Consider the following 25,757-nt stretch of genomic DNA (forward strand, 5'->3'; position numbering starts at 1 on the left):
GCAAACACGCAGCCCCAGGGTGAGGAGGCTGGAAGGCCAGAGTCTCAGCAAGACAGGAGGCTTCTGGCTAAAGCTGCAAGGGGCAGGCAGCTGCAGCCAGCGCCTGCAAGAGCCCAGCTACCACTGCAGCTCTGGGCTGCGGGAAAGTTTTGCCTATTTCTGCTACAAAAGCATTTTCAGAATGTGACACCTCTGTGAGTAACTAAAGCCCAACCAGTCAGCAAAACAGCAGCAGTCTGGGGAGACATCAGTCGCACCTCCCCAGGAAGACAAGGCAAGAACACAGGCACCCTGCAGACTTCAGGCAAAGATGCCTAGAAGGACACAGTTGCCACCTAGTATTTCAAAAAATGTTTTATTTACAGTATCGTACACCTCCACTCCTGTGTTAGTGGTTTTCCCTGCCTGAGTGCCAGTGAGCAAAGTTAAACCGATCCCTGGAAATGAGAGTGAGGAGCTGCAGAGGCTGCACTACAGTAGAGCGGTGATAGTGCCCAGCAGCGGGAGCAGGGCACGGAGAGCAGCATGTGCCCTGTGGCCAAGAACAGGGCTGGAGGCTCACGCTGCAGCCACAGCCAGCTGCCTGCCCCTCCAGGCAGGGGCCAAACACCCCACGAGGTCTGAGCCCTGCTGGCGGAGAGGGATGGCACCCAGGCCAAACTGGAGCTCCCAGCAGCAGCAGGTGCATCGTGCCAGGGTGAGGACTGAGGGGAGCCAGCCCCGTCTACCCCCACCCCTTTGACCCTGCAGCAGAGAGGCGCAGCCCTCCCCAGGGCTCGATGCCCTCTCCCCTTGCCTGGGACACAGGCAGTGACAGCAAACAGTGCAGACACCCTGGCCCCCACCGGCACCTCCTGGCTGCTCCCGCGCTCCTCGCAGAGTCCCAGTTTGCCTCGGCATCTGTGTCAGGCAGGGATCTCTTACTGGACCGGCAGCTGCACCCGCTTTCCCGATGAGATGCAGGACAGAGCCTTGGGGCCAGCGCCTACTGCAGCCTCTGAGGCTGCCAGGGCTCAGCTGAAGAAATAGGTGGAATCCATCACCTTCTCCAGGTTGAACTGGCCTGGGGGAAGCAAGGGAGAGGAGAGGTCAGAGGAGAGCCAGGTGGAGATGGGGCAACTGGGAGAGAAGCTGCCGCGAGCCCTGCTTCAGCTTCCTGCAGAAAAACTAGTTCAGCTCAGCCCCTGATGCAGGGAGGGGGTGAAGACAGCAGGGACCTTAGAGGTCTTCCAGGAACTGCCGTCCCTCCAATTTTATCCAGGACTGGTCAGCAGAGCAAGACAGAAGTGTGTAACAGCAGCAAGGCAGGGAAAGAAGACGAGCGCACGGCCTGAGGGTACAAACCATCCCTGCCACTGGATCTTGCTGCTTCTGGGGCTGACCACAGCGGCTGCTCAACAGCGGAGCGCCGGCCTGTTCCATTTTGCAATGGCAGAGCAGAGGTTAGCCAGATGGTCTGGCAGAGGCAGGGCTGAGAGATTAGAAGGAGTTAAACCAATTGCCTTAATCCCATTGCATGTATAACATCTACATCCTGGCAATTACCAAGCTGAGTGCCTCACTCCCATCTCCAGGCAAATGCCTCATGGTTGGAAACAGATGGGAGAGGAACAAGACGGGGGACGGGACAAGCTGGGTCAACTCAGGGAAAACGCCAGGAGCTCAGCTCCGGGGAGGGCAGGGACTGCCCACAGGGATGCTACAGGGAAATGTCTTAAGGCCCTGCCCCAGAGCCCAGCACAGGCAGGACAACCTGGTCCGAGGGGACAGCTTTATGGCCAGACCCACGCTATGGCCAGCTTCAGACACCACATGAGGTCAGCGGGTTTGGGGGCCGCTGCCCATTGCACTCCCCTCATCTCCAAACTGCTCCTCAGCTTTGGAGTTCCTGTCCTGTGCTCCTACCTGTCCTGGGGACATTTGACAGCTGCTCCATCAGTTTCTTCTGCCAGAGGGCTCTAGTCTCTCTGCCGGGACTGGATGAACCAGAAAGAAAGAAAATCAACAGGGGAGCTCTAGGAGAAGGTGCACCCTCCTCTGCTCCCCAGCGCCAGCCCCTAACAATGAATCCTGTTCCAAATTCCTCTTCCAAAACACATCACGCACCTCACAGGGGGAGCCCAGCCCCTGCCACAACATCCCTGGGTAGGTGCTGAAGCTACAGACCCTGCCCAGGACTGGGTCTGCACTGTCTGGCTCTGCGGTGGCAACTGGGGGCCACACGCTGGCCCGACCCTACGTGTGGCTTCACTGCTCCTTCCCACCTCGTTCACCATGGAGAACCCAAGGCACAGACATCACCGCCCGCCCCAGGCCCACCGAGGGATTCAGGCACCAAACCCTCCTTCAGCTCTGTAGGCAAAGGATGCAGACACCTTGTTTTTCATGCCGAGGTCTAAGGCAATTTGGGTGTCAGTCAAGAAGGAAGCACAGCGTCCCTCCAGAGCAGCCCCCCCAGCAGAACGTGAGACACAACCTGTGAGCATCTGGGCACAATCTCCAGGACAGGGAATTGGTGTGGGTAGGAAAAAGCGTGGTGGGAGTTCACCACCAGGCAAGGAATACCTGCAGTACTTCTCCAGCATGAACTCGGACAGATCCTGCAGGATCTTCTCACTGTGCAGAGCCACAAATTGCTGCCGACAGATCTGATCCAGGGAGACACGGTGAGTCGCATGTTAACAGGCGTTTTCCCCTCCTTCCCCTCAGAGCTTCTCAGCCAAGGCAGGTTAGAAACGAGGGGCAGGGAAAGCAGCGGGCAAGAGGGGGAAAGAGGGGCTGCCGGACAAGGGGGGAAGGGAATCAGCCTAGGGGGTAGGAAGCAGAAGCTGACCCCCATTTTTCAGTCTACTATAGAGCAGCCCTCACAGCACTCCAGGGGAAAGAGCCCAGGGCAGGACAGAGGCACGGACTCTGCCAAGCGCCGTGTGTAGCACTGATCCGTGCACGCAGGCTCTCCCCTACATGCTCCCTCAATCAAGGGCAGGGAGGAGATGGGGCTCTGGCACCAGGAAATCAGCTGCAACCACCAGCAAGCACCCCAGGTTCACCTCGCCTGGGTAAATAAATCGGCCTGTGGAGCAAAGCCCAAGGGAGGCAAGGGCTGGCAGGTGCCCAGAGGACAGATCAGCAACATCCCGGCTCACAAGGGACCCGGGAGCACACTTTTACCTGGTTCATGATGTCCACAGTGAGCGCGTGAGTCCAGTAGCAATCGTGGACTGAGACGAAGGTCAGACCCTGCCTGGGAGGCAGCAGAAGGTGCCATGAAGTAGCGCTGAGAGCCCCCATCTCTGCAGTGTCCCCTACCCCATGCAGACCTTCTTGCTGGGACACGAGCAGGGACCACACGAGAAGGGGCACTCCCTGCAGTGCCTGCCGACCTTCAGAGACCACTAACCCCACAATCTCTCTGCTCCTGCCCTGCTGCCTCCTCTCACCCCTTCTCTGCCAGAAGGCCCACCCACCCAGGAAACCCCTTTCCCACATCACATGCCTTGCCCTGGCGATGCTCTCCCAGCAGGGAGCGAGTCCCGGAGCCAGGGAAGAGCCCTGCTGCCCACTCCCTACCTGAAGCAGTGCAGAGCCGTGAGCATCATGTGCGTGGAGTCCAGGGAGTGGATGAAGTTGGGTGGGAAGGCGTTCTTCTGCTTCATTGTATCGGGTTTCCTGCAGCACAGAGTGGGAGATGAGAGGAGCTGAGGCAAATCCAAAGATGAGAGTGCCAGCACAGAGCCAGTGCCAGGTGAGAGCTGGAGTTGATGGGGGCAGCCCTGGAGGGCCTCAAGGCCCTGCTGAAGCACCGGGCCCTGCTCCTCTGGCTGGCTTTCTGCAGCTTATAGGGTAGCAGGAGCTCTGGCACTTGCTGGCAGGTTCCACTGAGGTGGCTTTGTCCCCAGGGCACAGGCTGGGGACAGCAAGGGCTCAGTGAAGACCATGGTTTCATACTTACTGGTTGCTGTTGACGCTTTTCACACTCAAGTTCTGCATGCTGCAGTTCAGCTGCAGGGAGAGAGAAAAGGGACCAGCTGTCACCCTGTGCCGCCCCTACTTCTGGAGAGGGGCCTACACCGACCACGAGCTACTTGCTCCGCAGGCAACATCCCTGGCTGCAACAAGGGGCCTGGGCAGGGACCTTTCCAGGGCATCCCAGCCTCCACGGCAGCTGTCACTCCTCAGTGCCACCTTGCCTGCCTCCCCTCCTGAGGATGCTGGCAGGCATCCTTCACCCCTTCCCAGCAATACGCTGATTCACCCCTGTGAGGGTTAAGAGAATGGCTCCTGAAGGTGAGCGGCTGTGAAGGCGAGACTGGGGAGATGTGAGTCAGTGCAGCAGCGTGTGGGAGGCAAGAGCAGCGAGACTGACTCACGCGAGCCCTGAGGAAGGCTCCTCAGTGCGGGGAACAGGCCCGTGCCCCAGCTGCTTGAGTGGGATGGGAGCAGCAGAGCTCCCTCACCAGCCCACCCACACACTCCTGCCTCTGCAGGAAGCGACGAGGCCGGAGGATATGCCTGCACACACAAATCCTACCTGCTCTGCAGGCTCACCTGCAAGCGATGCCAGCCTGCTGGGCTTTAGCTTGCTGCCTGAAAGCCTGGTTGTCCTTTCCCTGCTCCCCACCATGGCAGAGGGAGGGGTAGATGGGTCCTGCAGACCAGATACTTACCACGGTGGATCTGGACCGATAGTAGGGCTGCACGATGGGGAGACCCAGCGGCGTGACCCACTCCACTGTCCGTCCCGACTGGGCAATGAGCTTGGCGCTGTCTGTCAGCCAGCTCTTTAGCAGAGGGAAGCAGGGAAGAAAGTGGCTGGAGTTAATATGGGCAGCTGGGAGACCCCATCCCCTCCCAGCACAGGCCCCCCTGACTCCTGCCTCTGACTGTGACAGTCCAGCGCTTACAGGGGAGTTTAGCCCTGTGCCAGGCACAATCCCACACCTCTGGGCTCGGACAGGAGGAACCTCTCTGGGCCAGGACCCAGAAGAACCACCTCTCCCTCCCCATGTAGCATCCCCTGGTCTATGTATGGGTGGGCCAGGGAAGAAAAGGCAGAGAGCCAACAGGCACCTTACCTGGATGTCTCGAGTTGCTGAGAACATCTCCTTGATGCCATTGAAAACCTGCTTTACAAGGTAGTGAGATGCTTCCCACAAATATTCCTGCACAGACCAGAGGCAGAGCAAGGGGTCAGGCAAAGGGGAGCAAAGTGATGGAACCTAAGGGAAGCTAAAAGAGCATCTCCCTGCTCCCTGGCACCTCAAAATTGCCTCCACCACAGACAGTGTTAAGTCTCGAGCTGCTGCAGACAGCTGGCTGTGGGTTGTGATGGAGGGAGGCTGAGATCAGCATTTCAGATGGCTCCTTGTCCGAGGACAGGCTGATCTCTGCGTAACATCCCTGGATGGATGAACAGGAGCGCTCTCGCTGCCTCATCTGCCCCAGGAATGCAACACACAGCAGAAACGCTCCCAGCACCAACCTGCTACCGCAAATCACCCACTCAGCAAGGACACTCTCACGGTGGGGTCACAGAACAAGAAACAGGTGTCACGAGAAACAAGCCTCCAAGAGCTCTGCTAAGACACGAGCCACTACCAGAGGGAAGAGCGCAGCCACAAACCTTGTTTTGCATCTGAACCAGCAGCTGAGGCCGTTATGCCACCAAGCTGGGCCCAGGAGGGGTGAGGAGCAGCCCCAGCTGAGGGCTCCCTCCCCACCCACACGTGCTGGCAGACAGCTCGCCTGCAGGCTGGACAAGCCACAGGGGGCTCAATCCTGCATGTCCCTCTGTTAGCTGAGATTTGGGGGGATAAGGAGAGAGCAAGGCAGGAAGGAAACCCACAGGAAGGGCAGTGCAGGCACCTCTCCCAGCAAGGACCAAGAGCTGAGCAAAATGCTACTGGGGGAGGCCAGGGCAGGCACACTACCTCAGGGAACTCGTCAATCTCCTTGAGACGCTTCTCCATCTGCAGCCGCCCACCATAGCGTGTGACACCGTACACCACTGTCATCACCGTCTGCTTCACCACTTTACGGGTGATGAAGCCTTGCAGTACCTGGGCAATCTTCACCCCGTGTTCAGCATCCTTCTTCCGAAGCTCCTCCACCTGAGGAGGAGAGAGCCCTGGGATGTCAGCCCCACGGCAAGCCATGCTGGCCCAAGCCCCCTCCATGGCTGGGGGAGACACAGGGGGGCCACATGAGACTGTGCACTGCCTGGCCCGAACTCCCATCAGAAGCCCTGCAGCCCATTTGCACCAGCCCTGGCTAACAGAGATCATCTGCCGAAGGAATCAAGAGGCATCTGCATCTCACAGATAACCGTGCCCGCAGAGCCTTCCACCGCTGCCTCAGCAGAGCGGTGTCTATTTAAATGGCAGCTGGCTGGTGCCAGACATCATGAGGACCGTGGCTCAGGAGTCAGGTTCTCCCCCCTCTGCCACCCCTGATGATAACTCTGAGCAAACCACACTCCCTCTGTGTGCTCCTCCTGCCCTCTGGTGCGGTGCTGCCTGGGCAAAACATGCCAAGAGCTGGAAGGGAGAGCCAGGGGTTCAACGCCAGTTGAGGGAGTCTGGTAGATCTCAGCACACCTCCCAGCAGGCTCATTTCACATCATGTCTTGCCAGGAAAACTGAATACGTAGCAGCAGCACCACCAAGGGCTGAATCTCTCCATGCTCCCTCCTACCCGGGTCAAACAAAGAAACCCCCATAACCTGTGGGCCATCTGTGATCAAAAGATGAGGAACATTCTCTGCTCTCTTCCTCCTCTCTACCCTACTTCTCCCAGACTTCATTCAGAAGTGAGGACAGCAGAAATCCCAGTGGATTTCTCACAGCTACCTCTGTGAGGACAGATCTCCAACCAGATCCCCCACTGCAGCTGCTGCAGTGGTTCCCCTCTGGGGAGAGACTCTGCCTCTGACCAGCTCACACTTTCCCAGTCCTCTGCATGCTGGTCTCATCTCGACCTTTCTCTTGGGAGCTGGAGTGACCCCGTGCAACACGGTGGCAAGGGGCAGCAGCACCGAGAGGACACCTCCCCATGTCCCCACTGCGCCTCACCTGCTGGGCCACCGCGCTGTAGACATCCTGGGGGACACTGCAGGGCATCAGATTGACAGAGATGGCACCAATAAGGTCCCGGCCGAGAGCTGCGTAGTGCTGCAGACCATTGCAAGAGCCGTCCTGTGCTCAGGAAGGGAGCAGGGTGGAAACAAGGTGTTAGCGTGTGGATGGAGCCCCGCTCAACAGCACAGATCCACTGGGCTCAGCAGGTTACTGCCATTCCCCCCCTCTCTCTTCAGAGTGGGAGATCAGCTGCAAACCTGACATGGCCACACCAGTTTCCACTTTCCTTCTGGGCACTTTTCCTGTCTGGGTCTGATCACAAACTACTGCTGCCTATGAGGTTTAAAAAAAGAAAACCTCACACCACACTGCCCCCTCCATGAATTTTCAAAGACACCCAAGCTCTATGGAAACACTGAAAAACCAAACATTTCCTGGAAAACAGTAAATCTGTCTGCAATGTTAAAAAGAAGCCCAAGAGCCAGCAGTGAAAACAAGCTCAGAAAACCCAGGAGCAGGCTCAGAGGCAGGTCAAGCCGAAGCTCAGCCAGCCACAGCGGACTGGGAGGCTACAGCTAGCCGTGCTGCCGCTGCTCTGTGGCTGATGGAAAGAAACATCCTTCTGACAGAAGCCAGCCCCGACCCAGCCTTTCCCAAAGCTGCAGTCAGAGAGGCACGCCGACCGATCTGTCACAGCAGCTGCCCTGACAGCCCTCCCGGGACCAAGATCAGCTTGGATGAGCTGGGCAGGACCTGCATGACAGCGTGGGAAGGTCCTGCTGCTCCCCAAACAGCACCAGCAGAAACGCTTCTCACAGAAGGTGTGCTGCTGCCGTTTGGGGCCATCCCCACTCCTCCTGTGCTTGGGCTCTGGTCAAAGGGAGCCTGCAACTGCCAGCAGGAGCAACCCTCCCCTCCTCTCCCCCTCCTCCCCCTGCAGTGCAGCAAGTTGCAGAGCTGCGAACTGACAGGGCTCTGGCAGCCCCGCCGTGGCAGAAGAGCCGCCTCTATTAACCAAGCGCTGATGACTCAGGTAGAAAGAGACACCGGTGCCCTCCAGAAGAAGTCCTTGCTTCAATTTCATTAATGGCACCCTCCACACCCCCTCAACTGCTCTCTTGATCTTTTGTTGTCATAACAGTATCAGTTTAGACTGTCTCATACATATTCCAGACCATCACTACTGGCAGAATACACCCCCATTCTCCCACACACTTCATTATGGCCATCCGATCTTCTAATGAGATAAATGAGCAAACCCCTCTCACCAGGAAAACAATTAATCATTGTCTCCCATGCAGTAAGGGGTTTATCAGCAGACAGATAGCTAGCTGGGCAGCAGCTGTGGGGAGAGCTGCAGATCTGCTGGGACATGGCAGGGAGAAAGGGCTGAGCGCTGGGTAACGGAGCAGCTGCCTGGCTCCTCTTTTCTGGCTGGCAAGGACAGACACCTTCGGAGAGCTGAGCACCAAGCACCTGCCCCACTCGAGTGTGGGCACATCTGGGACCAAGCCAGGACAGGGCACAGGGTGACAGCCACATCCCTGAACGCAGGGGACAGATCAGCTCTGTCTCTCTGCCCTTCTTTAGAGGTCCTGACTTCTCCTTGGCTCCTGCAGAGTTGCTTGGCTCCAGCCCCAGAACAGGAGCGGAGTAGAGACACCCAGAGCCTCGGCACAGCCCCAGAACGGAGTGGAGCAGAAGCATCCAGAGCCTCGGCACGGCCCTGAGCACTTCAGATGGGCAGGTGCTGCCATGCACCATGCCATGTCCCACCCAGCCGGGGCTGGGCTGACTTTCAGTCCCGATCCTGCAGCTAGAGAAGGTAAGACTTGCCTGGCTCTCACCCTGCAGGCAGCTGACAGCGATCTCCCAGACAGGCTCTGCTCCAGCCAAAGGAAGCAAAGCTTCCTTGACTGTACTGGCTCATTAGTGACCGCACGCAGCAGCAAATTACTCAAGTTCTCAAGCCAAGATGCCTGCAGACTGCACTCCCAGACCTAAGAAAGCCTGGCCACATGGCATAGTAAATGCAGCGCTGGAGACCTGGATGCTTCTGCCCTGCCCGTTCTCCTCCCTCCCTGCTCAGCCACAGAGGCCATGCAGATCTGCTGGGCTCCTACCTGGTGAACAGGGAAGTGAGAGACGTAGGCTGCTGGATCTGGTGACCTCGAGGCTTTGGCGATTTCCATACAGCACGCCAAAGCTTGCCAGGGCTCATCGGCGTTCATCCACCACTTCCTGCCCTGAGAACAAGAAACCACGGGCTGGTAGGAGCAGGCAGTGCTCCTGCGGCACCCCAGGCAAAGCCCGGAGCCTCCACGCTCCCGGGAAATACCGGGCAAGGCACCTCTTCCCACCATGCCTCCGCTTCCCTAAAAATTCATTGTGTTTTCAGTTATTAGTGTGTTATTTAGGAAACTCTGCAACGCTTTGTTTCCCTTTTTCCTCTCAAAATGTTACCTTTCAAAACATTTCTGCTTCAAAATCGACCTGATTTCCATTTTATTTTAGTTTATACAAGCTACACTAAATCAGAGGAACGGTTAAGTGTCGTCTGAAATTAAAGATGTCACTGATCCCTTTTTTCCTTAGCATATTTGGACAATTCCCATTTGGGCTCCAACGCAGATGAACTTCTCTGCTTTTCAGTTTGGTCACTGGAGGGGAATCTCCCAACCCACCCGGGGGTTGCTGCGGGCTCTAGGAGCTTTTTTCAGGGTCCCCCCCACTCCACCCCAAGAGTGAGCAGAGCCCTGCCAGCTGTTCCCCACATACCGTGAGCGGGTGATCGGCCGAGTCCAGGACCTCCTCCATGATTTCATTGGCGTACTCCAGCCGCTCGTGCAAGGAGTTCTTCTTTTTCAGCCCAGTGAGGTTAATGAGGTGGATCTTTAACCAGTCAAGGCCCTTGGGCCCCAGTGGCCTTCCCTCTGCGAAAAGCAGGATGGCCCGTGTGACATCATTACCAAGGTGGTTGAAATAAGGTGGGCAAGGGTAAGTCCTGCCTCGGAAATCCATGTTGTGAGGAAACCAGAACACCTTGTCCCTAACGTAGTTGGCAATGGAAAGCTTATAGAGCGCATCCATGCGCAAGCTGTGCATTTCAGCCATCTTCTTCTTGCACAGCAACATCTCGTGCTTCTGGGTCTTGTTCCAGGTAGAGGAATTGCTGGGAACAGCAGGAGGCTTGGGGGCCTCAGAGAGGGGCGGTGGGATGTCCAGCTTCTCATTACCCTTGTCATTGAAGATAGAGATGATGATGTCCAGCACTGGCTGGTTAATTTTCCAGGCACAGTTTCCCAGCTGGTTCAGGGCATCCAGCACGGGGTGGAGGTTCACCAGAGGACACTGCTCCAGGAGCAGCTGGTGCTGGACGGCCCCATCCACAAAGCGCATCAACTTGGTGTCGTTCAGGACAAAGGCACCAAAATGGGGGGAGGTCCAGGGCAGCGGGGGACACAGCATAGGTATGGCAGAGGAGTTAAAGGTCAGCATGGTCTCTGCAGCGTCTGACACTATCTGGGAGAAGATGGGATGGGGCCTTATCAGCCCAACCTGGAGAGGAGAATCAGAGAGGTGAAGGTCAGCAGCAGAGGATTAAGGATGGAGTCTGGAGAGCATGTGGTCAGTCACTCACTACAGAACAGTCATGCTAAGTAAGGACACTGTCTGCACAGAACCAGAGGCTCCTCAAAGTGATCCCGAGCAGGAAAGGCAGCAGGGAAGGAAACGGGCCTTGCAAAGGCCAGGTTCCGATGAAGAGGTGACCTGTGCAGCCCCCCAGAGCCCCCAGGACAAGGCTCACCTGCCAGCTGCTGCGGAAGGAGTAGACGTGGTAGAGAACGGGGATAAGCTTGGGCTCCAGGTGAGGACTGAGGATGTTCCTGGGTACCTTGACAGACTGCACCAGGAGTTCCAGCATGTACATGCCCAGGCGCACGAGGAGCACGTACGGCCAGCTGCAGCCCTTCAAGTTCAGAGAAGGCCCAAAGCCTGCTTCCGCCACCAGCTTCTCCCAATATTCCCGAGGCAAATAGTTGTCAGGCTGGGAGGGAGGTGGAAGGAGAAAATCGGATCAGCTGGATGGGCCAACCACGCTGCTCCCAGGGGGTTTGCTGGATGCAATCTATGTACCTGGAACGTGGCTCTGAGAAGGACCCTCCCTGACAGGGGTATTTGAGGAAGGACAGTTGACACCGCTGGGGCAAGAACCTGCTTCTGCTGCAGGCCAGGACAGTGGCGCTGCAAAGCCCATCCTCTCGCCACCTCCCTGTGCTGACACCCTGTCCCCACACCACCCTGACCCTCCCTCCCAGACTGCAGATCCACCCTCCCCTGCCATGCCATGTGCACTCAGCTCCGGGAACTCATCCAGCCCTTGAGCTGCCCAGATCAGTGGTCATGGCCCCTTTCTCCCCTCCTGTCCTGTCCTGCCCTGCAAAGCGCACCCCCCTCAAGCCCCAGCGCTCTCCTGCACGGCACGCCTGCCTCCAAGAGGTCGACTCTGCCGGTTTAAAACCCTCCAGCTCAGAAATACCACTGCTCTGCCAAAACCAACCTGCCAGTTGCCATGGGGCAGGGGTCCTACTGAGTGCGAGGTGGGGCCTTACTGCAGCAGCAGGTTCCCAGAACCCAGATCTTGTGCTTGTGAGGAGGTGGACAGACAAACTGCCTCTCCCCATCTCCGCTCTGCTGCTCTGTAACCCACAGAACCCAGGACCACTCCTCTCCCCAGTGCACCCACCTGGCCGTCCTTTGCCAGGAGGTGGATGTACTCCTCATAGACCTCCTGCACCTTCTCCAGCTGGCAGCTGTGCAGCTTCCTCTGGGTGACATATCTGTTGTAGACTTTGGAGCCCAGGTCCCTGGCCAAGACAGTGAGGGATTCTCCTTGTGGAGAGAGGCTGTTGAGGATCTGAGAAAGGGGAAGGCAAAGAGGGTCTTAAGGAGGGCGGAACAGAAAGATGGAGCAGAGAGACAAAGCGTGAGTAAAAGTCCCTGTGCAGGGAGCATAGAAAGATGCTGATTCCCACTGCGCTGAGCAGATGAGGAGGAAGGAAACATGGCCAGGATAGAGCAGGGGCTTCTCTGGCTGCTTGGCACAGGACACAGACAGAGCCTGAACCTAAAAACCTGGGCAAACTTTGAGGCTCATGTTCCAATTCTGCCGGCCCAAGCGGGACATCAGTGCTTTGTGGCAGCCCCATGACACCAGGGCAGGGTCCTACCTGCAGCATGATGCCCACGTACTCCTCATCTGGCAACAGGCACAGGTAGGGGTAGAGAATGTTGTACCCTGACACCGACTTGAGGTTAGACATGCTGTGCTTCGACTTCTGCAGGGCCTGGAGGATGGAGTCATGCCACTGGGAACGAAGGGTGGCCAACACTTCACGCTACACAGAAACAGAAGCAAGACAGTAATGCTGCGGTGAGAGTGTGTCACCAGCGAGCTGCCCGCCTCTTTGGCCACTGACCCCTGCACCTCTCCCACAAGGTCCTGAGCACTGAACTGACCCCCTTCCCTCCAGACCTGTAGCCCCCAGACTCCCTGAGCTTTACCGCTTTAATGGCTTTCGGGGTCAGAGGTTTCGTTGACTCCACTGACTCAATGGTTATGGTGCTGTCCAGCTCCATCTCCAGCTGCTGCTGAAAGCGCTCCTGCAACTCCTGCACTGAGAAGTCCAGCTTGGGGTATGACACCATATTCTTCTGCAATAAGAGTGAGACAAAAAAGTGAGACAAAAAAAAGCCAGCGGACGAGAAGACATGTTCATTCTCCCAGCTTCCCTCCAAGAGGCATGTGGTTTGAGTCCCTGCTGAAGGCATCTTTCTGGGTCCTCTGGGTCCAGAGATCTGAGGTCTCTGGCTGGCAAACCCCAGGAGTAACAGGCCTCTCCAGAGGCTGCTCTGTTCCTGTGTCATGGTCAAGCATCCCCCAGACACCCTCTCCAGTGCACCGAGGGTCATCTCCATCCCCCCGCATCAGCCCTCTGCCCTTCTCTGTTCCCCTGTAAGGCTGTTGGCAAGGCTACTCATTGGATGATTTGTGTCGGCTATTGAGCAGGCATCAGGCTAAAAAGTTCTTCCTATGTTACAGTCCTGGGCTGGATCTGACACCTGTGAACACCATTTGCCCAGCTCCCACACCTCCCCAGGCTGCAGAGACACCCCTGAGCTCTGTGACTTACTTTGGAGTAGAAGTCCTGGAGCAGAGAAGACTTGCAGGTCTGGGGCTGGGGTGGAGGGGGCACCTGGTAGTCGGGCTGGACAACCCTGATGGCATTCAGCACCTTCTCCTTCTCATCTTCCTCAAACAGGCACTTTTGGAAGAGCTGATCCACACAGAAGCCATCCTCCTTCAGCTGCTGCACACATCTGAAGAGAGGCAGGTAAGGCAGGCTTTATCTTTCACGGGGGAGTGCACGTGTTGTACAGAAATCAGCACATAATGAAGCAAAGAACAAAGTTTTTAAACAGAAGACTAAGCATGGTGGACCCAGATGGGGGTGCTCCCTTTTGAGGATCCAAGGGCCTTGACCGTATCAGGTTTTTCCTTCCCCACTTCTGCACTCAAACAGCATCACCCGGGCCCGTGTGAGACACGCCACAGGACAAAGAGCCACCTCTCCCAAATCCCTGGCAGCCACACAACTGAAACTCTCTTCCAAAGCAGGGCTTGGGGGCTGGCACCCACCAAGAATTAGCTCTGAGCACAGGGCAGGAGACTGATACACTGCTCCAGGCTGTCCCAAGAGAGCTGGTGGGGCCTTTCCACACCGGGTGGTTCCCAGCAGCTTTCCTCGTGTCACCCTTGACACCAGCGTCACTGCAGGAAGATGCAAAACTCTCACACTCCCTGGAAAGGCTCTGACAGACCCAGGAAGCAGGATGTGTCCCATGCACTTGCCCTGGGATGCCCCTGCCCTTCTCCTGCTCCTCACAGCACGCTCCATGCAGCAACTGCTGAAAAGTTTGCAGCAACTTGTGCCTGACCGAGCCTACGTCTGCCCAGCCCCAGACCAGGGAAGAACAGTGCAGTAATGGGCGTAACTGGGAAACCTGCAGCAGGCAGATGGATGCCCCAGTCCTCCAAAAGCATGACCGTCAGGCAGCCTGGCAGCAGGGCGCTGTCCTGCAGGAACACAGGACTTCTCCCTGCCCTCCGCACACAGCCAGGAGCCAGCTCTAGGGGCCGCAGAAGCTGCTGGGGTGGGAGCTGCCTCCAGAGCACAGCTCGTCCTTACAAGGTCACCCGCCTCGTGTTACAGCGATCAATTATCCACCCCTCCGCCCTGCACCTCTGCTGAGCAGGCAGCTTTCACCTTCATGCTTGGACGGGAGGCTAAGCTCCACTGCCACTGTGAGACGGAGCAAAAAGATGCAGGTTCCTTCACCCTCAAATAACCCTGCTCTCCCCTCCAGCAGAAAGGAACCCACAGGGCTGGTCACAGCGTGGGCAAAGGGGCAGGGGACTGCGATTCACGCCCCGAGGCTGGGGGCCAGCAATAGGAGCACAGCTCACCCGGCTGCAGGAGGAACAGCTTAAGCATCAGGAGTGGCTGCAGCACCTGTGAGGAAGTTCTCTTCCCTGGAGCCCCCATCACTGCCAGAGACCAGAATCCCCTGCCCACACTAACATCTCCCACTCCCCAGCCCCTCAAGAGGATGCTGCAGGACCATGTCCTGGTTCTGCCGGGCTGGAACTGGCGTCCAGGGCACAGCAGAGCCCAGAGCCCCACCTGCCGACTGGCCCAGCCTGTGCCGGGTGACACTGGAGGGAGGACAGGCAGACCCGAGTGACAGTGACACCAGCCAGGCCCCCAACACCCACGGAAAGCTAAACGGGCAAGAGGGAGCCCCTGGCAGCTTTGGGAAAGCATTAAGAGCCCAAAAAATGACAAAGAGCACCCTGAGCCAGAACCGCAACACATTGAGTCCTGCTGCTGCGTACACCCCAGCTGCATTTCAGCACGTCTGGGAGCACGCAGGAGCTTCGGTGATGAACAGCTCTCCATCTCTGCAGAGCCCCTCTCCCCGATAACTACCCCACAGCAGCCGAGCTAAAACAAACAACTCCCAGCTTACACCCTCGGAGGGACCCCACAAGTCCAAGAGCAGAGCGAGAAACCCTCATCTCGCATGCTCCTGCCACAGGCTCAGCGCTCCAGGCCACACCACTGCCATGTCCAACTGGGAGAGCACGTTCAGGAGGAGGAGAGAAACGAGGGCTCGCACCCACACAGTGCCAGCAAGCAGGAACAGCTGTGGGGAAACACACACACCCCCTAGCGAGGCTTGGGGTTGACAAATCTGTGCAGGTGTGCTATAAACATCTGCCTGTAGACAGCCCTACAGGTGTACTGCCATATTGACGCAACAACCACACACCCAGGCTGGAAAGTCAATGCCAGTCACTTCTAAATCAGCTGACTGGAAGACATTCTCTCAGAGGCATCTAGAACTTGTTAGCCAGCCAAGGGACACACAGGCCAGTGATAAATCCCTGAACCACCCAAGGGTGTTTGTGCAGCATTAGCAGATCACGAGAAAGCCTTCTCCATCCTCTGGCAAGGCAGCTGGCTGGGCTACAGATTCAGGTGCTGCCCCCAGACCCAGCCTGCCTGGATCTCACAGGGCTTCTTCAGCTCCTCACTTTGGGTCTGACGCTTACTCTGCCCATATGCTCCATGAAATCCATCTGAATTTCCTGATCACACTCCTCCAGAAAGCTGGCACCCTGCAAGAGCTGGCTGTTCGGCTGAGCCTACCAGGAAGGGCAAACTCCACAGAGGGGGTACAGAAATGAATGGAGAAGCCATTCCTGCTGGGCAGCAATGCAGGGGCCACCGGGAAAGAGATGCCCAGGATGGGTGCAGAACCGAGCAGTACTGGACCAAAGACAGATTGCTGCCAGCCCAGCTCTGACAGCTGAGGCGGGGACAGACAACTCTGGCCAGAAGCAAGGTTGTTCTCACCTCCTGTATCTCCTTTGCCCGCAAAATCTCAGAAAAACTCCCTGGCAGCTGGGGGTGGCAAGGACGACCCACTGCGGGAGCTCTGCCCACCCCTAAATCTGGCCACAAGAAGTGGCTCAGAGCATCTAAACGTGCACACAGCAGGGACAGGTCTTCCCGACCCCCAGAGCGAGCTCCCAGTTCTCCCAGTGAAGCAGCAGGCTGCGGAGATGCTGCCCCAGGCCTCGGCAGCCCTTGACAGCAGGTGAAGGGCATTACCTCTGGATGGCTTTGGCAGACAACTCATTCCGGCCCATGCACTCCAGCGCTGCTGCGTAGGAGTCCAGGCTGGGCCGGAGGCCAACAGACTCCAGCATGGAAAACAGCTGGTTGATGCGCTGCAACTGGCCCTGTGGGTGAGAAGGGAAGGGGGCTGTGGGCACAGACACCAGCAGCCCCCAGTCACAGCTTCACACCCCTCCGCTCCTGTTCAAATACAGCCCTGTCTGTCCTGCCCCATCCCATCCTTCCCCTCACTGCCACCTCACAGGGGTCTGTGGCTTCATGCCAGCTCCATCCCTCCCAGCAGAAGCCAAGCCTTCCTTGAACATTTGCTGAAGACAGATGTGACAGACACAGATAAAACCACGAGCGTTGCTCCCACAAGCATGAGGCTCTTCCTCCTGAGCCAGCCCCTCCTTCTCCCCCTCGGCCACCCAGAAAAACTGGCAACCAGGGCAGGGCAGCAGCTCACAGCTCAGTACCTTTCTTGCCCAGCTACGCATCACGATGTTGTACGCATTGACATTCAAAAGCTTTCTCTTCACAGGGGATCTGTGGTACGAGAAAAGGAACCTCTCGGCCGCCTCTGGCTGCTGCAGGTACAGGAAGCATTCGAGGTTGGACTGGATGGTCTGCTGCAGGACCCTGTACTGGCTGCTGTCACTGTCCTCCAGCACCTTCCGATGCCTCTTCGCCTTCGCACCCTCCTTCACTGCTGCCACCCTGGGCTTGCTGTGGGCATAGACGCTGCAGGAGCCAGCGTGGCTCTGGTGCTGGGCAGCAGCCACTTTTGCCTTTGGGTTATTCAGGCTCACCTGGGCCTCGGATTTGGCCTTGGCCTTCACCTTGACTTTGGCCTTTGCCTGGGCTTTGGCCTTCACCTTGGCCTTTGTCTGGGCTTTGGCATTCGCCTTGGCTTCGGCCTTGGCTTTGGCCTTCGCCTTGGCCTTCGCCTGGCTCTCCAGACCCAACTGGGAGGCAGCAATGGATAATTTCCTCTCCACCTTCAGCTGTCGGATGTACATCTCTTTCTTTGACTTCTCGACCCAGCTTCTGGGCTGGCCCAGGCTCTCACCCATTCCCCTGGGAGCGGGCTGCTCCTTCGCAGGGCTGGGAGCCACCACTTTCTGCAGCGGGTCCTGGTACCTGCCATGCCGCAGCGGGGCCAGCTCCACTTTGTTGACCATCACCTCCGGGACGTTACTTGCTTGGAGCTGCTTCACTCGAGCTTTCAGCACTGCCAGGGAACACAGAGCCAAGGAGAGGTGAAGGGATGCAAGGCACAACAGAAGGTTGTGTCCTACCCCAGGGCCTCGCCTCCAGAAGCGCCCAGGACAAGAGGGTCTGCAAAAGGACTTCTGCCCTCCTTGGCCAGCTCTCCTCCCAGCAATCAAGTGCTTTGACCACTGTCTTTCTGGGATCTACCTGTACACTGTGGCCCATCCCAGCATCCCGGGGAACCCAATAATGACACTGCAAGGGAAAAAGCACCAGCTCACACCTGTCTAACCTGCTGCTTGGTCACTTCACTGGGCTTCTCCAGGGACCTCATGGCCTCAGCTCACTCAGGCAGAGAGCCCAAAGCCAGAGCACATTCCAGGTCAGTCCGCAGGGCCCTCACATGCCCTGGAGGGACTCTTCTACCATCCCTTAGGACCACTCTGTGTCTTACAGCAACTCAATGCTCCCAGTGGGTAGGGTGAGCCTCCAGGTCCTTAAAACAGGACAGAACTTGCTCAAGGAGGCCAGCAAATCCATGGGAAGCCCCACATTCTTGCCCAGGCTACAAGTATTTCCAGTCCCAAATATCTTTATGACTACAGAGAATGGGAAAACTCCCAGAAAACCTCCCAGAACACCAAACAAGGGAAACACCTGCAACTCTCCCCACCTCACCTTCCAGCAGCTCTGTCCTCTCGCAGATGGCATTTCTCCTCGCCTTCTCCTTGGCGCTAGCGGAGGAGTAGATCCTGAGAACACTCCATGGGATCCCTGCAGTGGAAAAACACGAAGACCAGGAGATCAGAGGCGGCTTCACCCCTTACACTGCTCACTGCCTCACAGTCCTGCCCCACACCCCAGCTGGGTAGCAGGGAGTGCACAGAGGGAAGAGAGCAAGCAGCATTTCTCAGCTCAGCTTGCAGGCCCCAGCAACCTCAGCAGCAGTGCCACAGAAGGGTGGGGGCAGCCCTGTGCCAGCAAGCAACAGGGACCCCTCCCTCACCCCTGCCTCTAATCCCCTGAAGGACCCCAAGGATGCCACAAACCCCAGCGCTGCTGCAGTGACAGGACCCCAGCAACGACCAGAGCAGGCAGGCTCTATCCCACAGCTGGGACAGGACCCCAGAGACCCCCATTTCTACCCTTAAAGAAAATGACAGCACCCCCAGACACCCATAGTCCCCATCTCTAGCCCGGGGGGGGGGGGGGGGGGGGGGGGGCAGGGGGGGGGAAGGTCATGACACAGAAAGATCCTCATAGCCCCCAGCTCTGTCCCAGTGGAGGGTTCACAATGCCAGTGAGCCCACAGCCCCAGATGCATGGTCAGGGTCAGGCTCCTGGGACTCCACAGCCCCAGCTCTGTCCCCATGGTTGGGGTCAGGCCCCTGGGACCCCACAGCCCCATCCCCATAGTCGGGGTCAGGCCTCAAGGACCCCTCAAGTGAGCTCTATTCTCACAGTCAGGTTCAGGTCTTGGGGATGCCACAGCTCCATCCCCACGCTCAGGGTCAGGCCCCTGGCACCCCACAGCCCCAGTTCCATGGTCAGGGTCAGGCCCCTGGGACCCTACAGCTCTATTCCAACAGTCAGGGTGAGACCCCCAGGACCCCACAGCTCTGTCTTCACAGTCATGGTCTGGCCAACAGAGACCCCACAGCCCCAGCCCCACAGTCAGGGTCAGGCCTCAGGGACCCCACAGCTCTGTCCCCATGGTTGGGGTCAGGCCTTGGGGACCCCACAGCCCCAGGGTCATGGTCAGGTCCCCGCAGCCCCAGCTCCATCCCCATGGTCAGGGCCACAGGGACCCCACAGCCCCAGCTCTGTCCCCACGGTCAGGGTCAGGCTCCAAGGGACCCACAGCTGTGTCCCCATGGTCAGCGTCAAGTCTTGGGGACTACCCAGCCCCATGGCCAGGGTCAGGTCTTGGGGACCCTACAGCTCTGTCCCCATGGCTGGGGTCAGGCCTTGGGGACCCCACAGCCCCAGGGTCGTGGTCAGGTCCCAGGGATCCCACAGCCCCAGCTCCATCCCCATGGTCGGGGTCAGGCCTACAGGGACCCACAGCCCCAGCTCCATCCCCATGGCTGGGGTCAGGCCTACAGGGACCCACAGCCCCAGCTCCATCCCCAGCCCCACAGCCAGGGTCAGGCGCACAGGGACCCACAGCCCCCCACCCCCAGTCCGGGCCAGGCCTCGGGGCCCCACACAGCCCCAGGGTCAGACCGCCGGCACCCCGCAACTGGGGTTAGGCCCACAGGGATCCCCCAGCCCATGGTCTGGGTGACGCCCCCGGGACCTCCCAGCCCCGTCCCGGGGGGGGGGAGGGGCAGGACCCCCAACCCCCCCCCCCGCCCGCTCACCCGCGCCCCACAGACGGGCCGGGCCCAGCAGCGCCTCCCGCAGCCGCAGCAGCGCCATGCCCCGCGCTACGCCGCCATGCCGCCTCCTCCGCGCGGTGCACGCCGGGAGCGCGAGTCCCGCCGCGCCGGACCACAGCTCCCATGGTGCAGCGCGGCCGCGCCCTGCGCCCCCTGGCGGCCGCGGAGGCCCCGACGGGGCGGGACGGGGCGGGGCGGCAGCGGAGCCCTGCGGGTCGCGGAGCCCCGGGGTCGCGGCGCTGGGATGCGGCCCTCCCGCCTCGCGGGGACACCCCCCCCGGGGCCACGGCAGCCCCGAGCCCCGCCACGCTGCCGGAAGAGCCCGCCCGCCGAGAGAGCGGATGGGGACACCGGGACGTGCCGTTCCCCCAGCCGGGCGCCCCGCGAGCGGCGGCAAGCGAATCTGGACGGGGACCTGGGGAAGCCGTCGGGGCGCCGATTTATGAATGGGAGGCCCCGCCCCTCGCTCCTGCCCCTCCCATTGGCCGCCGCGGCCCCCGCCCCGCCCCGCCCGCCGGCTCGGGCAGCCCGCGCCGTCGGGGCCGGTCGCCGCCGCCGCGGCCATGGCCCGTCGCCCGCCGCCCCGCCGCGCCCCGCCGCCCGCCCGCCGCCCGCCGCCATGAGGCGCGGGGGCCCCGCCGCCCTCGCCGCCTGCCTCGCCGGGGCGCTCGCCGTGCTGGCGGGGCCGGGGGCGGGGGGCGGGCAGTGCCGCCTGGGGCGGCCGGCGGCCCCCCCGTAGCTACGGCCACCTGGAGGGCGACGTGCGCTGGCGGCGGCTCTTCTCCGCCACCCGCTTCTTCCTCCGCATCGACGGCGGCGGCGGCGTGGAGGGGACGCGCTGGAGGGAGCGGCCGGGCAGTGAGTGGGAGCGAGACTGGGACCGGGACCGGGACCGGGGAGAGCCGGGGCCGCCGCCCTCCCACCCACGGCGGGCGAGAACCCGATCCCGCCGAGGCCGGGCAGGGGGCAAAGGGGACGGGGCAGGGGCGAGGGCTGGACGGAGACACCCGGGGTGGCGACGGGACCCCGCCGTGCCCGGCCCCGGGGACCCAGCGAACGCCTGTGCCGTGCCGGAGCTGCAGGTGGCCACTGTCCCCGCTGTCCTCGCTCCCGTCCGACCGGCTCCTGCTGCCCTCACCCCCGGGACCTCCATTCCCGGGGCTCGGCTGCCCACCGCGCCGGGGGAGCGAGGAGAGGCACAAAGCCACCGGCGTGCAGCGACCGGGGACCCGGCAGGGTGCTGGCAGCTCTGCCCAGCGCCTGGGTGACCGGGGGGTCCCTGGTGTCAGCGCCTCCGGGGGGCTGCCCGCCCTGCCCTGTCGCTCGGGTGGGCTCCATCCGGCACATGTGGGGGGAGCTGGTCGTTCCCCGTAAACACGCTGTGGAGGATAAAGGCTGAGGAGGAGGAGGGACGGGAAAAGCTTGAGGGCGATGCGGGTCTCCCAACCCGGCATCTGTGAGGCTGGGTGGGGGTGCGGGGCCGCCCCGTCAGAGGGGACCGCGGAGCACCCGCTGACTGGGGCCCGGCACAGTGCGGGGACACGCGTGGCCACAGGGACACCCGCCACGCAGGGACCCGGGTGGGCAGAGCCGGCCGCCCCGAGGGGCACAGTGCCCAGCTGTGCCATGGGGTCACTTGCTGCAGCCTCCCCACGGGCTGGTCCTGGGGGGGCTCCCGGGCATCCCCGGGGGGGGACAGAGGGGGCGAACGCTGCAGGATGTCGGTGCTGCCTGGGCCGTGCTGTGATCTGGAGCTTGGGAACAAGCAGGCAGGATTAGGCCTTTCCCTGGGGCTGGGGCTGCTCCACCCCACAGCCCGCGGCGGTGGGAAGAGGCGGCCGCGGGGGCCGGCACTGGGGTCCCCGTGCTGGCCTAGGGGCAGCTCCAAGCACCGGGATCCTGCCTTGACCCCGCAGCCACCTGCTCCTAGCTGGGACACCTCCAGGTGACAGCACCGTGGGTCCCGAGGGGACGTGGCACCCACCGTACAAGGGCCAGGGCTGCAAGTCCAGCTTTAGCACCGCGGTATCAGCGCCTTTTGGGTGCTGGGTCCCAGCCCCTTGTGACAGGGAGGGGGGGGCACCAGGCTGGCAGGGCAGTGGCAGGGCAGGGGGGGGATGTCAGGTGCTTGGGGAGGGGAGGATGCCTGAGCGGCCCCAGGGGACTCTGGTGGGGCATCGGGGCTTGGGGCAGGAAGGATGCTGTGGATGGGAGCAGCATCCCCCAGCCCGTGTCCCGGTGGCAGTGGGGGGTGCCCTGTGTCCTGGCCAGTCTGGCCACAGGACGAGGAAGCCCAGCCCAGCCCGGGGAACCCTCCGGCGGTGCCAGAGGCTGCGGGGAGTCCGACCGGGCGCACTGCCAGCACAAAGCACCCCGACACGTTCTCTGGGCCGTGTGGCAATTGGGCCTGGCAGGTGGTGACAGATAACTGGGGCTTGGGCTGGGCTTGGGCTCTGCTCCCCAGCCCTCACGGCAGCTGCCCGACCAGCCCTGCCAGCGGCTGCAGGGGGGCAGGGGCTCTCCCAGCGCTCCCCCCACCTCAAACCCTGCATCTGCCCCAGCCTCCCTGCTGGGGCTGAGGGTGTGAGACTGGGAGCACTGGGAGCTGCCCCCAGTGCTGCCCCGCGTCCACAGGGACCCATCGCCACCGCAAAGAGCCAGGCACTGCCCTGGCACTTGACAGCAAAGTGTGGCAGACCAGCCGGGGCACTGGGAACGGCAACGCGGGGGGGGGTTATTTTTAGAAAAGCTGAAGTTCTTTGTTATAAATAGCAGCAGCTCCAGACAGTGATCAAGTGGGATGGATTCGCAGGCATTCGCTCAGCCCTTCCCCGCGGCTGGCTGCTCATCAACAGCTTTGCTGGGCCAGGCCCTGCGGGTCCTGGGGGGTGCCAGGGCTGGGTGCTGGCGGCAGCACGGATGCAGCTGGGCTGAAAATCCCCTTACACATCACCCCCATGGAGCTGGGCTCAGGAGCTGTCGTGCTGCCCCGGTGCCACATCCACCCCGTCTGCTCCTGGCAAGGGCATGAGTGCCCCCAGGCTGGCAATGCCAGCTCAGCTGGGGTGTCGGTGGCTGGTAAACCCCCCCGCCCTGGGGCTGCAGCCCCCTGCGCTGTGCGTGCCGCCACCAGCCAAAGCCTCCGTGCATCCTCCCGCCCCATCCAGCCAGAGTAGCCGTGGGCAGCGGTGCCCATGGGGAGCTCCTGCTGTGGCTCACACCCTGCCTGTGCCTTTGCCCACTGGAGATTCCTTCCTCACTCCACAGCACCGTGGTGGGCAGCAGGGCTGGCAGCAGCGCTGGGGGCTGGCCCGCACGAGGCGGTGCAGGAATCCAAAGGCCCTGATGATGCTCTGGGTGTTTCCCCTGTCAGAGCTGCTGGTCCGACCGCATGCCTTTCCCATTAGCGGCTGCGCCCCAAACTCAGTGGCTGGGCACACGCACACCAGTCCAGCTGTGGCCGTGCCCCGCTGTGGCTTCACAGCCTGGCTGCAGCCACCTCCCGGGCTCATCCCCACATCCTGCAGCGCTGCCACGTGCCTCCTGCCTGGCACAGGGTCGCACGTCTGTGCTCGTACCAGCTGGGCGACCAGCACTGGCATCCGTAGCAGCGCCATCCCCGCAGCCGTCTGCCCAGGTGCCTCCATCCACCGTAACATGGCTGGGCGCCGGCACTGCCACCCCTGCGCACACTTTGTCCCTCCAAGGGCCACACCGGCCTCGGTGCCCTGACGGTGCCAGGGGCCGGGCACTGGGAGAGGCGGGTCAGGTCCCCAGGGCACCACAGGCGCATTCAGGACAGATGCACGGGCAGAGCTGCCAACGAGGGGAGGGTAAACGCAAGGTTGGCACTGGGCAGGGATTTGTTCCAGGCACATGGAGGTTGTGCTTGGCATCGCTCCCATGCAGCTCGGCTCCTGGGGAGGAGAGGAGTAAAGATCAAATCCTCCCCGGATCAGAGGTTCCCTTGCCCGCTGCCGGCTCGGGCTGCAGCCCTCCTTCCCACCGTGCCCCTGGCTGCTCCGGTGCCAGGCGAGGGTCAGCGGCCCCATCCCTCCATGGAGACACTTCGCAGCCACAGAGCCAAGCATTGGGGCAGGGTCCCTTGGGGAGGCTGCCGGTCCCTCCCGGCTCACCGCCACGCTTCCCTGTCCCGCAGGCATCCTCGAGATCCGGTCGGTGCGTGTGGGCGTCGTGGCCATCCGGGCGGTGCACACCGGCTTCTACCTGGCCATGAACAAGCAGGGGAGGCTCTACGGGTCGGTAGGTCGGACGCTGCCTCCAGGGAGGGACTGCAGCGGGGTCAGAGGCGCAGGGCAGAGCTGGAACAGGGGTCCCAAACCCACCGGGACTGGTGCCCAGGAGCAGGCTCCTGGTTTCCCATGCCCTGACCTACTCCCAGCGGGGGACTGCACCCACAGAGCCCCTCTGCCCTCCGGGGAGCCGGGAGGAGCAGGGGTCCTGCCCTGCCCCGCTCCTGGGCTCCGACCCCACCAAAGCAGGGTGATGACGGGCTGAGCGCGGCTGCCCCTCACCCCCTTCCCTCTCCTGCCAGAAGGAGTTCAACCCCAACTGCAAGTTCACGGAGCGCATCGAGGAGAACGGCTACAACACCTACGCGTCGCTGCGCTGGCGGCACCGCGGCCGCCCCATGTTCCTCTCGCTCAGTAGCAAGGGCAGGCCGCGGCGAGGGGGCAAGACGCGCCGGCAGCACCTCTCCACACACTTCCTCCCCATGCTCATCAGCTGAGCCCCACAGGCGGCTCTGGACCATCCTGCAGGGAAAAAAAAAAAGGAAAAAAGGGTTATTTTATTTATGTACATATCTTTTTTTTTTTTTTTTTTTGCTATTTATTGTTTTAATTTTAAACGCATGGCGGAGATGGATGCGGAAGGCAGATGCTCCGGATGCAGCCCCTGCAGCTGTGCAGGGATGCGGGTCTCCCCACTGTCCCGCCGAGCGGAGCTGGCGTGGCACAGCCTGGGGAGCGCGGCCACCACGTGCCGGGGCTGCCTGTGTTGCACCCCCCTAGTGCAGCCCGGACCAGGCGGCCAGAGCTCTGCTAGCCGTGTCTCTGCAGGGGCAGGGGCCGGGATGTACCGGCGGGCTGTATTTGTGTTGTGTCCAAGCACCCGTGGCAATTAAAGCTGTGTTCATGGTGCAGAAGGGGAAGCAAGTTCTGGAGCTTCGGTGATGGGCTCAGCTTGGGCTGGGTGGGGTTGGCTTCCCGGGGCTCACAGCTGCAGCCACCAGCGTTGACCCTCCCCTGCCATGTCCAGCTCCTCATCGACCCACATCCCCACCTGAGTGCGCAGGCGGAGATGCCCCCAGCCCAAAATCTGACCCACAGGAAAACACAGCGACGGTTGTCCAGCGGCTCAAAGGAGGGAGCAGGAAAAAAGCAGCTGCCTGTTGGGGAAAAGCCGGGACCCTGTGCTATTACCGCAGGAAAGCGCTCCCACGCATGACCCGCAGCCAGCACGGTGCAGCTGCTCCGAGGGGGAGCATCGCCCAGGAGGTGCCAGGCTCTGCGCAAGGGGATGCAGCCCCAGAGACCCCAAGGGACAAGGCAGAGGAGGATGAGGGGTCGAGAGACTCCCTGGAGCTGGAGGAAGAGCTGGGTGGCAGCCAAGTGTCCCACTGTGGTGCTGCAGTGGGGCCTGCGGGGCCAGGTGTCCACCTGGACCCTTGGGCAGACAGCCCTGGGGCTGCCCCTGTCTGGGGGGGACTGGGACGCTGCTTCCCACCCACGTGCAGACCCTGAGCCAGGACACCATGAGCAGAAGGGACCAGACCTGCTCTGGGCACATGTCCCCAGTGGGAGCACTTGGGTCACAGA

General features: G+C 60.8%; 2 protein-coding genes across 2 annotated transcripts; one reads left to right on the top strand and one right to left on the bottom strand.

Moving 5' to 3' along the window:
• Positions 1-339: 339 nt before the first annotated feature.
• On the bottom strand, positions 340-19,993 carry POLRMT (RNA polymerase mitochondrial). The gene is made up of 21 exons (XM_040589138.1): positions 19,900-19,993; positions 18,215-18,310; positions 16,801-17,555; positions 16,316-16,446; positions 13,271-13,457; positions 12,642-12,791; positions 12,308-12,475; positions 11,824-11,994; positions 10,885-11,124; positions 9,855-10,634; positions 9,200-9,322; positions 7,071-7,193; positions 5,931-6,110; positions 5,076-5,162; positions 4,668-4,781; positions 3,953-4,002; positions 3,571-3,669; positions 3,172-3,244; positions 2,566-2,648; positions 1,906-1,976; positions 340-1,063 (listed from the first exon to the last, which is right to left on the bottom strand). The coding sequence occupies exons 1-21, from the start codon at positions 19,955-19,957 to the stop codon at positions 1,014-1,016; spliced, it is 3,789 nt and encodes a 1,262-aa protein (XP_040445072.1). The 5' UTR covers positions 19,958-19,993; the 3' UTR covers positions 340-1,013.
• FGF22 (fibroblast growth factor 22) lies at positions 19,976-24,738 on the top strand. Its single transcript, XM_040590458.1, has 4 exons — positions 19,976-20,483; positions 20,542-20,775; positions 24,077-24,180; positions 24,473-24,738. The coding sequence occupies exons 1-4, from the start codon at positions 19,976-19,978 to the stop codon at positions 24,665-24,667; spliced, it is 1,041 nt and encodes a 346-aa protein (XP_040446392.1). The 3' UTR covers positions 24,668-24,738.
• The last annotated feature ends 1,019 nt before the right edge of the window (positions 24,739-25,757 follow it).

Source organism: Falco naumanni, chromosome 4 (assembly GCF_017639655.2).
Source record: "Falco naumanni isolate bFalNau1 chromosome 4, bFalNau1.pat, whole genome shotgun sequence".
Lineage (NCBI taxonomy): Eukaryota > Metazoa > Chordata > Aves > Falconiformes > Falconidae > Falco > Falco naumanni.

What these genes read in the sequence shown, in the direction of transcription:
- POLRMT (XM_040589138.1), bottom strand. Translation starts at nt 19,957, where the DNA reads ATGGCGCTGCTGCGGCTGCGGGAGGCGCTGCTGGGCCCGGCCCGTCTG. An exon ending in CCTTCCGCAGCAGCTGGCAG is followed by an intron (nt 10,635 to 10,884) that starts GTGAGCCTTGTC and finishes TCTCCTCTCCAG; the next exon opens with GTTGGGCTGATAAGGCCCCA. An exon ending in ATGCTGGAGAAGTACTGCAG is followed by an intron (nt 1,977 to 2,565) that starts GTATTCCTTGCC and finishes TGGTTCATCCAG; the next exon opens with TCCCGGCAGAGAGACTAGAG.
- FGF22 (XM_040590458.1), top strand. Translation starts at nt 19,976, where the DNA reads ATGCCGCCTCCTCCGCGCGGTGCACGCCGGGAGCGCGAGTCCCGCCGC. An exon ending in CTGGAGGGAGCGGCCGGGCA is followed by an intron (nt 20,776 to 24,076) that starts GTGAGTGGGAGC and finishes CCTGTCCCGCAG; the next exon opens with GCATCCTCGAGATCCGGTCG. An exon ending in AGGGGAGGCTCTACGGGTCG is followed by an intron (nt 24,181 to 24,472) that starts GTAGGTCGGACG and finishes CTCTCCTGCCAG; the next exon opens with AAGGAGTTCAACCCCAACTG.